We start from the raw sequence: 15,697 nt of genomic DNA, 5'->3' as shown, positions 1-15,697 counted from the left end.
CAAAAATAAAGTCTGACACTGTTTCCACTGTTTCCCCATCGATTTCCCATGAAGTGATGGGACCGGATGCCGTGATCTTCATTTTCTGAATGTAGAGCTTTAAGCCAACTTTTTCACTCTCCACTTTCACTTTCATCAAGAGGCTTTTTAGTTCCTCTTCACTTTCTGCCATAAGGGTGGTGTCATCTGCATATCTGAGGTTACTGATATTTCTCCCGGCAATCTTGATTCCAGCTTGTGTTTCTTCCAGTCCAGCATGGCATTAGTTTCTGTGAAAAATCCCCCGGTCACTAAAGAGTTAAATAGAAAGTGCTTTTGACTTATGTGTTGTAAGGTTAACTTTTCTTCTCTCCTTTGCATGAAACTGAGCTTAGAAAAAGAATCAGGGGCATTTGTTGCAGATGATTCAAACTCTGAAACTGTGTATTATGGCCGTGAGGTCCCAGCTGTGTCCTGCTGCTACAGGGTGCCTGAGTCTGAGAGAAATGTCAGGCTCTGGAGGTCTTTTGCTTGTTTTACTAAATCTCAAGAGCATATCTCATCTTTAAAAGTAACTATTTTGAGAAAAAACTATTATCTGATTCTGAAGGTCTATTGCTCCCACAATTCCTAATATATGCCTGAGATCTTTGTCTTTGAGTATAGACCTTTTCCTGTTGCTATGCCTTGTTTTTAAAAATTTAAATCCCCATGACGAAGCACGGCTGTATCGGCAGGCCTCACGTGTCCCATTTTTGCTCCTTCTGCACCTGCCATGCTAATGGCTGATGTGAGGGAGCTGTGGAGGGGGGACTGGGGCAGACGGCATGGACTTGAACCTTGGCCCTGCCACTTACAACCTGGCTCTGGCCTGGTAATCCCAGCCCCCGGTGCTGTGGTTCCCTCGTCTCTGAGACAGAAATCCTGTGGTCCGCCTCTGGGATGGCTTGGAGGATTGAGTGAACCCAGACGGGCTGGTGCCAGAGCCTCGGAGGGACTGACTTTTGCCACCTGCCAGAGCCCCAAGGCCTTGGCCGGGGTTGCCATCGTCTAGAATGTGCACTGGGAGACGGATACATGTGTGTGAGGTCACGCTGTGAGGAAACACAGAAAGAACACTGACTACCTGGTTCTTCGTGCCTGGAAGAAGGAGTTGTTGTTCAGTCGCTAAGTCGTGTCCGGCTCTTTTGACCCCATGGACTGCAGCATGCCAGGCTTCCCTGTCCTTCACCATCTCCCAGAGTTTGCTCAAACTCGTGTCCATTGAGTCGATGATGTCATCCAACCATCTCGTCCTCTGTCGCCCCCTTCTCCTCCTGCCCTCAATCTTTCCCAGCATCAGGATCTTTTTCAGTGAGTCGGATCTTCACATCAGCTGGTCAAAGTATGCCTCAGCTTCAGCACCAGTCCTTCCAATGAATATTCAGGGTTGATTTCCTTTAGGATTGACTGGTTTGATCTCCTTGCAATCCAGGGAAGAAGGAGAGAAAGCCAGAAACCTAGACCACATAGAGAGAAATCCTTTATTTCTAAGTGTAAAACAGTTTCTGTGACACTGAATAAAAAAGGAAACCCCACTCTTCTCATTTTTGATCATGGTCGAGCACAGATTTATCTGTAAAATGGTTGTTTTTGTGACTGTAAACTCTTTCACCTCACCAGCTTATTTTTTTCCCTTCTGAATTTTGTTTTCTTTTCTCTTGGACTTAATAAGATTTTATTTTAGCCTTAGATAAACACTGACATTGAGAATTTAAAGATGACCTTGGCCCGTTCCTTGCATTTTACAAGCTCAGGTCCTAAAGAGCTTAATCAGTTTACAAGAGCCACATTCCTTGTGAGGAGCTCAGGGATAGGAAGGACTTTCCCTGACTCTTTGCCATGTTACCTTCTGGTGACGAGGCTGGTGATCACTCCTATTAGCAACTTCATAAAGAAGTGTGCATGGTTCATATAGGACTTTGGGTTGTCGAAATGACTCCCAGGAAGAGAGAAGTGGTGACCAGAGACCATGGGTAGTCCAGGGTCAGAGGAGTAAGGAATCCAGAGGGGGCATCCATGTTGAGTTCTTCACACTTGCTACATAATATGAAGTAGGAATAACTTGGTTATAAGTGCAGTGCTGCCTGTGTTGTTTTTTAAAATTGTGATAAAATGGCTTCTCAGATGGCTCAGTGGTACAGAATCCACCTGCCAGTGCAGGAAACGTGGATTCAATCCCTGGGTCAGCAAGATCTCCGGAGGAGGGCATGGTAACCCACTCTAGTATTCTTGCTGGGAAATCCCATGGACAGAGGAGCCTGGTGGGCTACCATCCCCGAGGTTGCAAAGAGTGGGACACTACCGAGGGACTACACACACACATAAACACACACAAAATACCTGTAACATGAGGTTTACCATCTGAACTGTTTTTAAGTGCGTTAGGTGATCTTTAATTGTTAGTATTGACATCTCTGTTCCTCCAGCTTTAGAATTTCCCTTTTGTAGAGAAACTGTTCTTTTCATTGACAAGATAAATACTGACACTGAGATTGCCCGGAAGTAGTAACTCATCCTCAGCTCCCCTCTTTCTCTCCTCCCTCCCCCCACCCCGCAGGCACCTGTCCACCTGCAAGGTTGTTTACTTGGCTTGGAAAGGCCTGCACCCTGGAAATTGCCAGCTTTCCAGCCAGCTGTGCAGCATCATGTCCCTAGAAGCTGCAGGAACCAGGGTTAATGAACTGTTTTTTGTTGTTCCCTTTAGTGATGTAAATGCTGTGATTCTCTGCTCTTCCCAGCTCATTAGCCACACTCCCAACCTGACCACCATAATTGATGCTAATAGCTATACAAGTGTTGTTTTCCCCACTGTTTATGGCATCGAGCAAGTGACCAGCTTCCCACTCCCAAGTCGTCTGTACGTCCAGCTAGACAGTTGCAGGAGTCTTCTCCCAATCTGTACCTCAGGGGTCCTCTAGGAAATAGCCTCAAGGGGGTTCAGCCTGTTTCCTTAGCTATTTTGCCTCAGACTACAGTGACAGCAGAGATGGGCCTCGGAAGAAATGTTCTCACTGATTCCTAGAGAGCCGGGACCTGTGGCTGGCATGGCGTCCTGTCCTGTGAAGTGGGCCTCATTCCTGGTGCCCAGCGTTTCCACCTGATGACCTACCAGGCGTCTTCCTGCCACGCCCTCCCCCAGTGCCCATCAATAGAACATGGGCTTTTCCTGGGGACAGGCTGGTCTGGTGGCCCTGACCCTGTGCACCTGCGGAGGCTCTTAGGAGCAGGGCCTCTGGTCAGTGTGCTGCTGGTGGCATCCTGAAGCTCAGAGTAACTGTTGAACCAGGGCAGCTTGTCATTGGTCCCTGTGGATCATGGAGCTGGTCCTGCCTGGAGAGTCCTTTCTAGAGAACACCACATCCCTATTCACATTTTCATCACCCAGCCCAGAACATGTTATGTGTGTATCTCTATCCGAATCTGGGATGTGGTAAAGAACCAGCCCACCAACAATGCAAGAGACAAGAGACGTGGGTTCAATCCCTGGGTCAGGAAGATCCCCTGGAGGAGAGCATGCAACCCATGCAACCCACTCCCGTATTATTGCCTGGAGAATCCCTTGGGCAGAGGAGCCTGGTGGGCTACAGTCCATGGGGTTGTGAAGAGTCGGACACGGCTGACGTGACCCAGCACAGAGATGATTTACAGTGTTGTCTTGGTTTCAGGTGTGCCGCACAGGGATTCAGTATCTGTTGTGTGTTCCTTTATACAGTTTTAGTGGAGTGTAGCGGGTGTGCAATGTGTGCTGGTTTCAGGTGTGCTGCAGAGTGACTCGGTACCTGTTGTGTGCTTGTACACGACACTGACATGAGGACTGAGTGTACTGGACAGTGTGACCTTTCGGGTCTCTCCTCCTCCAGGACAGTAATCATATTGTTGTCCCCACAGATCTCCTGAAGGGAAGAGCTGAGGACCTGAAGCCAAACCCTTATCTCCGTAAGAGCCCCTCTCTCGAGTCCCTGAGCAGACCCCCTTCTCTGGGCTTCGGGGGCTCCAGGCTGCTGGGCACCTCCCCTGCGGGCTGGAAGCCGCAGAGCAAACTCAGGTACCCATCAGAGCCTGTACCTCCCACCTTTGCAGCACCACACTAGCTATTTTGACGATTTACAAGGCTCCGGCCAGAAGGATCTTCCTTCTGTCCTTTCACGCTTCTCCTCCTCAGTCCACCCTCCCCTGAGGTTGCAGCCCGCCCCCGGTAGCACGGACACCCCCTTTTCGGCCTGTGCTGTCTGACCTCCATTTGTATTTAATTCCCTGCTGCACACTGTGTGTGCTTTTGTCCTCACTTGGGCTGTAATTTAGTGGACAGCAAATACTTCATCCTGACGCTTGGATCGCTCTCAGCCCCTTGTGTTATGCTGCACAGAGCCGCTCACTCAGTAAATATTTACGAATAGGCAGGTGGATAAATGCACAAAATTGGCTACTTGAGGAGTAATGGCTTTTTAACAAACATTAGAACTACCATTATGAGTATTAGAAAAGGGTTTTATAAAAGTCTGAACACCTCAGTTCAGCCATTGTCAAATCTTTGGGTGTGGTCTGTTTCTGGACCCAAATAGATGAAGTCATATCTTTCAGAGGTTTAATTTAAAGCCCCAGTTGTTACATTTCTGTCTTGTTTATGTGCAGAGGATTTAAATAATCAAAACAGGTTTTCAGGACCAGAATTAGTGCTATCCCAAAATTATTCTTTTTTTTGTACCAGAAATGCATACAAACAGACTATGTGTATTTTTCCATGCTATTCATATTATACCTTCATCGTAAAAGGTTAGATTAGTGAGGTTAGTTTATTATTTCATTTTTATATTCATGTCATTGAGACAAGCCGATTAATAGAATAGAAATTTACTTTGGTAATTTTTGTATTATTATTATTGCAGTCATGTCTATTTTCTTTTTTTTTTTTAAAGAAAACTGGTAAATGTTTCGTTTATTGAGAAACTCTTTTCCAAGCCTTCATTTTAGTCTTCCCTAATTTGTCATGCCTAGAAATTTGGCTCTCAGTGATGAATTAAGACCAGGCATAGTGAACACTTGCAAAGTCACAGTAACTTCATTGTTAATGGTGACACTGACCATATAAACTCCATTCCCATTACCTCCCATAAGCAACTAGTCTGGGGTTTTTAAAATGCTCTTCCAGTATTCCTTGTATATGTTATCGTAGAAATAGGTGTAGCTTTGGAACATGTACTGTTTTCTATAGGTGTCTTTAAATGATGCTGTACTTAATAAATAAAAGGCTAGAAGGATAGAGCAGCAGATGGATTAAAAAAAAAAACCCTCACCAGACTCCTGAAAGCCAGGAAGCACAGTTCCCTTTCTGCTTCATACCGTGAAATGTAATAAAAATGTGCTGTTAATGGGTCTGGTGGGCGATTTTTTTAGAGTCTCGTTGGACAGACACTGACTTTTGCTTTTCTCATTTAGTTAATTATTTTCTGTGTATTTGTGGACTCTAAACGTCAGCATCTCTGCTTTCTAACTAGTGTGGAAAGAAGAGACCCCCTGGCGGCCCTGGCCCGGGAATACGGCGGCTCCAAGCGCAACGCTCTCCTCAGGTGGTGTCAGAGGAAGACAGAGGGCTACGCGGTAAGGCCGGGGGCCGTCAGCATCCAGCAGGCTTGGACGGGCGGCGGCCTGTGTCCTGCATGTGTACTGGCCTGGGCGGGCCTGTGTGCCTGTTGGTGTCAGCTCTGTTCTCCCAGGCAGGGCTGCTGGCGGGTGGGGGTGGGGGCAGGGTAGGACCCCGAGGACCCATCACAACTTCCAGCAGACGTGACCTCACTGTGAGCCTGCGTCCCCTAGGACGGCGTCTTTATTTGCTCAGAGGCCGAATAAACCCCTAGCAGTGCCCCCAACTGGCTGATCTGCCCAAGGAGGCAGCTTTCACTAAATCATCTTCAAAAGATGGTGCCTTTTTCTGATTGACACATAGGCCCCACATGGTGGGCCTTCAGTCTCTTCTGAAGTTAAGAGTTGCTCATATTTAGTTGGAGAGTTTCCATTTTTGTTTTCTGTGGAGGTTGAACACAGAAGGAATACTTGATATAAGTTTGGTTTTTTATAATAAAATGTCATACACAAAGATGAAAGTGTGTAAATCATAGTTTATCAAATGACTGTGGACGTGAAAACCCATAGAGTCACGTCTAGGAGCAGAGCATGGCTGAGCCCACACCACTCATGTGACTTTCCCGTCGTAGCCCCCATGACCTCCACAAGTGACTCTGTCCCTAGTTCTGTTTCTGCTCTGGTTTTCCATAAAACTTAGCGTCCCTAAATACCATATCCATTTTGTCTGCATTTGAACCTTATATAAATGGAATTAAAACCTGTAGTATTTCCATCTGTGTTTTTAAATTGTTGAGATTTACCTGTGTTGTTGCCTGTGAGTATGATTTATTCATTTCCTTCTCCGATAGTAAGCTATGGTATGATCACATCATTGTTTACTTACCCGTTCTGTTGTCAATGGGCAGGTGAGTGACTTCTAGTCTGGGGCTCTTACAAATCTGGTATGTTCTGTTGGTATGTTCTTGTAACGCCTCTCAGAACCCACGTGTCCATTCTTTCTGGGTCTGCACCTAGAAATGGACCAGGTGGGCCACAGGATGTATGTGTGTTCCGTGTGGTAGATCGTGCCGGACAGATTTCCCAAGCAATTGTATGGTGTTATTGCCCACCAATGACTTGGGTGATTTATGTTTTCTCTACTTTCTCCACAGCACTTGCTGCTGTTGGTTTTGTTGCTCCCAGTCACTGGGGCATGTGTGACAAGAGGTCTCACTCAGGCTGTGGCTTATTTTCCCTGCTGGCAGGTGAGGTCGAGCTCCTCTCTTGTGTTCCTTGGACGTTCTCGCTGTCTTTCCTTGGATGCCTGCTCAAGCCTTTGCCCATTTTTAGAATCAGATTATCTTTCTTTGTTTGTTGCTTTCATAGATTCTTTATACATTCTGCACACAGGTCCTTAGTCAAATAGACGATATCATCTCCCAGGGTGGTTGAATTTTCACTCTTCCTTTAAACACAGTTCTTCATTTTAATTAAGTCCAATTTATTAGTCTCTTCTCTGATGATTAGTGCATTTTGTTTCTGTTTAAGAAATCTTTGTTCCACGGTCATTACACATCGTTCTGTGTTTTCTTCTGTAAGTTGGACTGTTTTACCTTCCTGTTAATTAGGTGTCCTCTTTAAAACTGCCACCTCCTTCACTCTCCTTATTCAGGCCCAGCCCCCTCCCCCACATCTTGACCCTATTTTTCTACAAATCCTGAAACTGTTGGCACCATGACACTCCTTTCCCAACGTCCAGCTTTGAGGGGCAAGAAGACTGGGCCTTGGCTGAGAGTCAGCCCAGAGGGCCAGGCAGAACCAGGTTCTCTGTGCAGCAGCAGTCAAGTGTCTCCAATTCAGACTGTACCCAAGAAAAAAGTGGCCCATATCTGAGTCTCTTCATTTTCTGTTTTTTAAAAATGTAAAGAAAAAATCAGGGTCATGACCAACAACAGAGGCCCCCCGGGTACAAACGTGTTTCTGGCCCGTCGTGCTCTTGGCTCCTCTGTCACTCTCTGCGTCTGCCTTTTCTCAAGGTTCAGACACCCTGCAAAGGCAGGCGGCTGAGTGACAGCATCCCCGTCAGGACAGGAGTCGGGGATGAAAGCTGGTTACGGGAGGTTTCAGGGTGAGGGAAATGGGCTGGTGACCAAAAAGGAAGACGAGTAGGACTCATCGGCCAGGCACGAGGTCTGACGGCAGTGAGCCCCGCGAAGTCATGGTGGTCAGCGGCACTGTCATTTCTCGTTTTCCAGAAATAGGTGAGGGATGTGCTGGAATGGTTATGAAAAGAATGTTAAAAGTTTCAGAAGGAATCAGCCCTTAAACGCAGAAGGTCATTGTAATTAGGTCACAAGAGGGTTAGACAATGAATTTCCAGTCATGAGAATGAGAATGATGTTTCTTGCTGTCTTGCTTTCTTTCACTTTGTTTTCTTTTGTGAACATCTTGAACTTGTTTTCAAAGCATCTCACATTGGATGAAGCCCAAACTTATTTTGCCTGAAGAGTATCTTTCATTCATTGTTAAATCTCTGTAAACTTAGAGAGAAATACAAATCATATGTGCCTGATTTATCTACTCTTCAAAAACTATCCTCTGTCTAGACCTGTTTGTCTAAGACAGCCCTCTAAAGCTTGTTCTCTCCTACTTGGGAAGCCAGAAATAAACTGTAGAAAACTCAAAATGGTTCAAAAAACATCTTTTGAAAAACCAATAACCATGTAATTTTGACTGAAAATGGTTTCTTTTTACCAAAGTGTAGTGTGATAGGTTAGATCAGAATCCTCCTTATATTAATTCAGTGGGTTTTTATCGAGATGCCAGGTTCATGCCACATAATATTTAACTGCTGGGAAGTCATCCGTGAATGAAACAGGTGGCACCTCTGCTCCTGTGGAAACTATGTTCTCGTGGGGATGACAATTAATTAAAATTTAAATATGAAATATGTACCAGATTGGAAGATGGAGTGTGCTAGGGAGAAACATAATGCCAGGAAAGAGGATTGGGAATGTCAGGTGTGGGGGTGCAGTCTTAACAGGAAGGTGGGAGAGGTGATGGTTCAGCTCACCTGGAGAAGGTGAGGACTCGTGTTTATCTCACACCAGGCTCAAAAGGGCATGGCCTTAGGGATGTCTCAGTTGGAGTTGAAGTAACGCCAGGTGGCTGCTCTGTACAGCAGCACCGAGGATTAGATGAGCAGGCACGGGTCATCCCACATGAAGTCGGCCTGCACTGTGGGGAGGGGTCTGCACGGAGCCACTCTTAAAAGGAGACCCTTCCAGACGGTCCACTCACCTCAGATTCCTTTGGGCCTTTTTGGAAAAAGCCAAACTCCAGGAAGGCTCCACAGGCTCCTCCCCACGGGTCTGGTGCTGGCCGTGCCTTCAGCTGCATCCCCACCCCACCCCTACCCACGGAACTCCCAGACTCTCTCTCTTCATCTGCTTTCCCTTCCTTCTCTGGGGTATGACATAGAGGTTTCCGTCTCTAAGGTCATTACCAGGAAGCCTTCTAAAGGAGCAGAAACTGAGATGGTGGATAAAAGAGCAGACTTCTAAGAATGACGCCCAGTGCCCCTCACCCTATGGACTTGCCCCCAAGTGTGGCAAAGGGGCGATCACCCAGGTAGACCTAATAAATAAACCCATAAAAGTCAAGTCTCCTCTGAAGCATAATGACCCACACACTTGGTGGATTTAAAGGTGAAAGCGACGTGTGAGGAGGAGCTGATGGCTAGAGAGGAAACTGGGACTTCCCAGCATGAAAGCCTTGGAGCACCGAGGTCCTATGACACCCAGGAAGCACTGTGGGGGCCCCAGCAGTTGTGAAGTGAACAGGCTAGTCCTTCTCTGCCTGTCCTGATGCCCTCAGACCTCAGCCAGGCTGAGGGTGTGCAGCTTGCTGGGCCTTCTGCTGGGCCTCAGCCAAGGGCCCTTGACCTGAAACAACGATGAGTGCGTGGTCCTGGGGCACCCCTTCAACCCACCGGGAAGCATGATGAGGCCCAGCCGCCCTGCCCTCCGGAGGCAGCACCTTGGCTGTGCTCCCAGGCCCTGGACTGTGTGGCCCACACTGGCGAGTCAATCCGGGTCATACAGCAACACCACGAATCCACCTGTGAGTGGATTCCCTCCCATGGCCTCCAGGGCGGAGTCTAGCCAGACTGACACCTGGACGTCTGACGTGAACAACCGGGCAGGGCTCCCCGGACTTCTGACCCACCAGACACCAGCCGACAATTAGTGGGTGTCGTGCACACTGCCGGATTTACAGCAACAGAATTCCAGTCAAGCGAAGTTAGTGGGATCTGGAGGTAACAGAGAGAGTCCCCAATTCTCCCTTAGGTCAGATTGTTTGCTTTTCCTATGATCAACCAGGGACAGACTTTGCTTCTTTGGGTCATTAGTGTACCACTCATTGTTACTGTTCCTGTGTTTCTGTCTACAGCACACTGGTTCCCTGAGGCTCAGGCGTGACTTTCCCATTCAAGGTTTCTCATTGCTGCCGGGGCCCCTACCTGTGGGGTCCCGAGTCTTTAGGTCTGGTCGGGGTCAGGCACAGCACTTTATAAATGCTCCTGGTGATGAATGTGTAGTTGGCACTGAGCACCCAGGCGGGGTGGCAGAATTCTAAGATGCCCTGTGATCTCTGCTCCCTGGCATTTCTCCCACAATCACCCTGTGTTCATGGCAAAAGGCATTCGACAGCATAGTTAAAAGTTGCTGGTGAATTGGCCCTAGAATAGGAAGGGAGATTACCTGTGTGGGCCTAACCCCATCACACGATGGCCGCTGCTGGGTTGGAGATGGGAGGGGAACCTGGGGAAAGGAGCTGAGAACAGCCTCCAGTTGCTGACGGCCAACAAGGAAATGGGGAACTTGGTCTTACAGATGCAGAAACCTGTCTCCAACCTGGACAGGCCTGCAGGCAGGTTCATCCCAGAGCTGCCAGGCGACACTCAGCTGACAGTGGATTTCAGCCTTGGGGAACCCTAAGCTGAGAACCGGCTACACTGGCCGACCTCTGACCGTCAGGAACCGTGAGGTCACAAACAGGTCACAGGGCCCCAGAATTTGTTACACAGGAAAAGAAAACTAATACAATGACTTAGAAAGCAGTAAAAATGCCTGGGCATTCCTGGCCAGACTGTTTTCAAATTGTGTTTCCCATAAGGGTGAACTTGGGTATCGTTTTACATATTTCCTTCTACGTCAATATTGCTCTAATGTTTTGACACTTGAAGTCTGAGGCCTTTAAAACTTTAAAACTCAGCCTGTTAAAACTTGCCGTGTCCTGCCTCTGTCCTTGACCATATAAATCACCAGTGTCGGCCTCCCAGTCAAGGTGCCACCCATGGAATATACCCTTTAACACAGAAACTGTGTTTATTGGTATTTATTTCAAGGAAATAGTCATGGATGCCTATGAAGATACCATTTCAAGCAAGTTTATCATGTTTTATTCATTTAAAATTATTTTTAAAGAACTGGAAGTGATACAAATATCTAATAATAGGTTAATCAAATAAATTTCGGTATGTGTGTACAGTGTAATATAATATAACCCTTAAAAGTCATACTTTGAACAAATATATTTAAAAACAGTGGGGAAAAATATACCCAGTGCATTAAGTCAAAAATCAAATTTTAAAACACTGTCTGGTATGATTCCAATTCTGTAAAAAGAAGTTTATACAAATGTTAACAGTGGTTATCTCTAGGAGAATACTTAAAATTTATTCATCCTTTCTTATAATATTTTCATTTTCTGCTATGAATGTGTAAATTTTTAAAAGAAAAAGTTATTTTTAAAATTGCATCATTTTAAAGAAAGAAGGGCTTCCCAGGTGGCTCAGTGGTAAAGAACCTGCCTGCCAATGTAGGAGACCCAGGAGAAGCATGTTTGATCCCTGGGTCAGGTAGATCCCCTGGAAAAGGAAATGGCAACCCACTGCAGTGTTCCTGCCTGGAAAAATCCCATGGACAGAGGAGCCTAGCAGGCCACAGGCCATGGAGTCACAAAGAGTTGGACACAACTGTGCACACACGCATCAAAGGAAAGAAGCCAGATGCAAAAATCTACTTATTATATGTATGAAATGTCCAGAGTAGGGAAATTCATAGAGTCAGAAAGTAGAGTATGGTTCCCAGGGAGTTGGGGGAGGAGTTACTGAACCGAACTTGGTTCCACTTGCCTGTAGAGGCAGACAGTCTGCTGACACCGGGTTGTGGTGAAGGAAAGTCCAATGTTTATTTGTAGGGCACCAGGCAGGGAGAAGGGCTTCCCTGATAGCTCAGTTGGTAAACAACCCACCTACAATGCAGGAGACCCCAGTTCAATTCCTGGGTTGGGAAGATCCACTGAAGAAGGGATAGGCTACCCACTCCAGCATTCTTGGGCTTCCCTTGTGGCTCAGCTGGTAAAGAATCCTCCTGCAATTCGGGAGACCTGGGTTCAATCCTTGAGTTGGAAAGATCCTCTGGAGAAGGGAAAGGCTATGCACTCCAGTGTTCTGGCCTGGAGAATTCCATGGACTCTGTAGTCCATGGGGCCACAAAGAGTCGGACACAGCTGAGAAACTTTCACTTTCAAGCAGAGAGAACAGGCATTTCATGCTCAAAAGACCCAAACTCCTTCCCATGACTTTCAGGGAAGAATTTTTAAAGATGAAGAGAGGGGAAGGGTTAGGGGTGTGTATCAGCTCCTGCACATCCTTCCTGTGGGCAGGAGATGAGGTAACAGGGGGTATTTCAGGAATCTTAATCGTCCACCTTCTGGTTCCAACCAGTCTAGGGTCTAGTGCTTGGGGTTAGCCTGTCGTCACCGTCCTCCACCTGGGCCAGGGTCTTATTTCTGCAGAACAACTCAAAGATACACGTCAGAGTGTTCTGTATGCCCCTTGGGACGAGCTTGCACTCCGTTTTATTGTTGAACTGTTGTTTCTTGACCCTTTGTCTTTTCTTTCCACATTCTCTCACTTCCCTAATAAATAACTGCTTGAATCTGCTCTTTGGAACTCAGGAAAAGCCTGGGAGACTAAAGCCTTTTTCTACAAATAAGCAGGGGACAAACAGAAGGACTTTTGTGCCCAGGAAGTCTCCATGGGGTCCTGCTTGGTTTCAGTCCCCCTTCTTCTTCCATCCTGAGGGGAACCGGGCGGGACAGGGAAGAGAATAGAGTTTTAGATAGAAGGGTTGATGATAAACTCTGCAGGGGAGCTTGATCTTAGGGGGAGTCCAGTTTCAGAGGGAGTGACAGAGTTTCTTTTGCAGGTGATGAAAATGTTCTGGAATTAGGCAGTGGTTATACAACCATGTAAGTGAATGAATAAGCTTCCGAATCACATTTTATAAAGGCAGACTTTATGGTGTGTGAGTTATATCCCAATAAAGCTCTTATTTGTTTTTAGAAAAGGCAGTTAGGAGAGCTTCCGTAGAGAGATCAAGGAGATTACGGATGAAGGGTTAGTGGGGGTGGTAGAAAATAGTACCTAGATGATAAATCTTATCAAACTATAACTTTAAACGATATAATTTTAATACACCATGTATTACTGCGTATGCTAAGAAATAGTTGGAAAGTAAAATGGAGAGATGTAAGGTATTGGTCTTCTGGTTTTATTTAGGAGGTGGGATTCAAGGTGTTTACTTCATTATGATGATTCATAACTCAAATGTGTCTTTTGTATGATTGTTGTGTTGTGACATACAATTTGGGGGTGAAGTCTGAGGAAGAATGCCATAAAAATGTTTTATAGTCAGTGATTAAACCAGATCCTTTCTGAGAAAAACACAATGTGGAAGGACAGAGCACCTAAGAAATGGTCGTACAGAGAATGGGCTGGAGGGCCTTCAGGGTTGGCTTCTGTTCTTATTTCTCAGTGCCATTTCAGAGCTGTGTGACGGTTAACAATTTGATTAAAAAAAAAAAGCAAAAAACCTGCATCTTTTAAAAACCAACGTAAACTTGAAAGATTGATAAAACCATTTTTCAGAAAAATGGCTGCTTCTCTCTAACCCTGAATTGCACATACTATAACTCAGAATTTACTCATTTTGGCGTGGCCTGTCTTGTTTTTTCATATTTTGTCTAATCAAAGCCCTTGCCATCTGGAATGGTGATAATGTAGTAGGTCTAATCCTATTACGCTGAGTAACATGTAAGTCTTGATCATATAAGTCTAAATCAGTGTTCGGCCAACCATGGCCCAGGGGCCAACTCAGGCCCACCATGGGGTTTTGTGGATAAAGATTTACAGGCACAGGATCACAATCATTCATTTACATGTGGCTGCTTCTGTGCTGTAACTGCAGTAAAAAGCCCTTCACAAGAAAGGTCGGCTGACCCCTCCCTTAGATACAGGTGTACATTTAGATACTTAGATAAAGAGTATCCCCCATTATTCAAATCATACTTGGCTCTTGCATTTCAGATAGCAAGAAGCCCATGTTCAGATGGCAAGAGGCTTACTTGAAGATGTGTCTGAATCTGTGGAGTTTCTGGTTTTGTACTGCAGGAATTGAGACAGCAAGGAGACAGCTGTGCTGTCACGAAGGCACAGACACCTTTGAACCTGGTGTTTTATTGTTTTTTTAATTGGAAAGTGGAAGTGAAAGTGTTAAGTTGCTGAGTTATGTCTGACTCTTTGCAACCCAATGGACTGTAGCCCACCAGGCTTCTCTGTCCATGGGATTTTCCAGGCAAGAGTACTGGAGTTGCCATTTCCTTCTCCAGGGGATCTTCCTGACCCGGGGATTGAACCCATGTCTCCCACATTGCAGGCAGATTCTTCGCTGTTCAAGCCATCAAGAAAACCCATTTTTAATTGAAGGATAATTGCTTTACAATATTGTGCTGGTTTTCTGCCACACATCAACATGAATCAGCCATAGATATACATATATCCCCTCTGTTTTGAACCTCTCTCCTTCCTCCCCTGCAATCCCACCCCTCTAGGTTATCACAGAGCACCGGGTTGAGCTCCCTGAGTCATATAGCAAATTCCCACCAGCTATCTGTTTTACATATGATAATGTATATGTTTCAGTGCTATTCTCTCAGTTTGTCCCACCATCCTCTTCCCCTGCGGTGTCCACAAGTCCGTTTTCTACATCTGCATCTCTATTCCTTCCCTGCAAATAGGTTCAAATTTTCGAGATTCCATTTATACGTGTTAATATACAGTATTTGTTTTGCTCTTTCTGACTTACTCCATTCTGTGTAACAGGCTCTAGGTTCAATCCACCTCACTAGAACAGATTCAAATTAGTTAACCTCTTAGCCAGCAACTACGTATTCTTCTATGTTAAAGAAAAAAGCAGTCTTCCTGTTGTCCTAAACAAACCTTAATTTGTCTTTGGAAAGAACACCCACGTTGCTGGCAAAATGTTTTTCTGTCTCTGGTTCCCAGACAAGCACCAGCGCATGCCTGACCAATAGCAAGCAGTCTGCGATCCATCAGGCCATTTGGAGCTCTGCTGGTTATTTTCTTTTTTGAGACAGGTCTCTTGAGAGCTACAGGCACGATTCAGAGAATGTATGATGCTTTGACTTATTTATGTCGTTAAAGTGGCTCCTTTCCTGATCTCATTATAAAGATCAATCCCCAGTAGAAAACCAGTGCCATTATTGGCCTGTGCTCTGTGGAGGCCCTTTTCACCTGCTGTCTCACTTCTGCTGCTGTTTATGAAACACTGTGGTTTGTGAAGACACTTTTTTACGTTTTCAAAAATCTAACTACAGTTGGTTTACAATAGTGTGTTAGTTTCAGGTGTAGAGCTTCAGATTCCTTGCCATTACAGGTCATGCTGCTGCTGCTGCTGCTAAGTCACTTCAGTCGTGTCCGACTCTGTGCAACCCCATAGACAGCAGCCCACCAGGCTCCCCCGTCCCTGGGATTCTCCAGGCAAGAACACTGGAGTGGGTTGCCATTTCCTTCTCCAATGCATGAAAGTGAAAAGTGAAAGTGAAGTCACTCAGTCGTGTCCGACTCCTAGCGACCCCATGGACTGCAGCCCACCAGGCTCCTCCACCCATGGGATTTTCCAGGCAAGAGTACTAGAATGGGTTGCCATTGCCTTCTCCGATTACAGGTCATACAAGATATTAA

General features: G+C 46.0%; 1 protein-coding gene across 13 annotated transcripts in view; it reads left to right on the top strand.

The window, feature by feature from the left end:
* The window catches only part of SPECC1 (sperm antigen with calponin homology and coiled-coil domains 1), a 206,548-nt gene that overhangs the window by 162,504 nt on the left and 28,347 nt on the right, over positions 1-15,697 (top strand). For all 13 annotated transcript variants that reach the window (XM_059878320.1, XM_010816096.3, XM_059878318.1 and 10 more), the window contains 2 exons: positions 3,910-4,066; positions 5,517-5,619. In XM_059878320.1, coding sequence (XP_059734303.1) covers positions 3,910-4,066; positions 5,517-5,619 — 260 coding nt within the window. The remainder of the gene's footprint in view (positions 1-3,909; positions 4,067-5,516; positions 5,620-15,697) is intronic.

Source organism: Bos taurus, chromosome 19, assembly GCF_002263795.3.
Source record: "Bos taurus isolate L1 Dominette 01449 registration number 42190680 breed Hereford chromosome 19, ARS-UCD2.0, whole genome shotgun sequence".
NCBI lineage: Eukaryota > Metazoa > Chordata > Mammalia > Artiodactyla > Bovidae > Bos > Bos taurus.
This window is presented reverse-complemented; position numbering and strand designations above follow the sequence as displayed.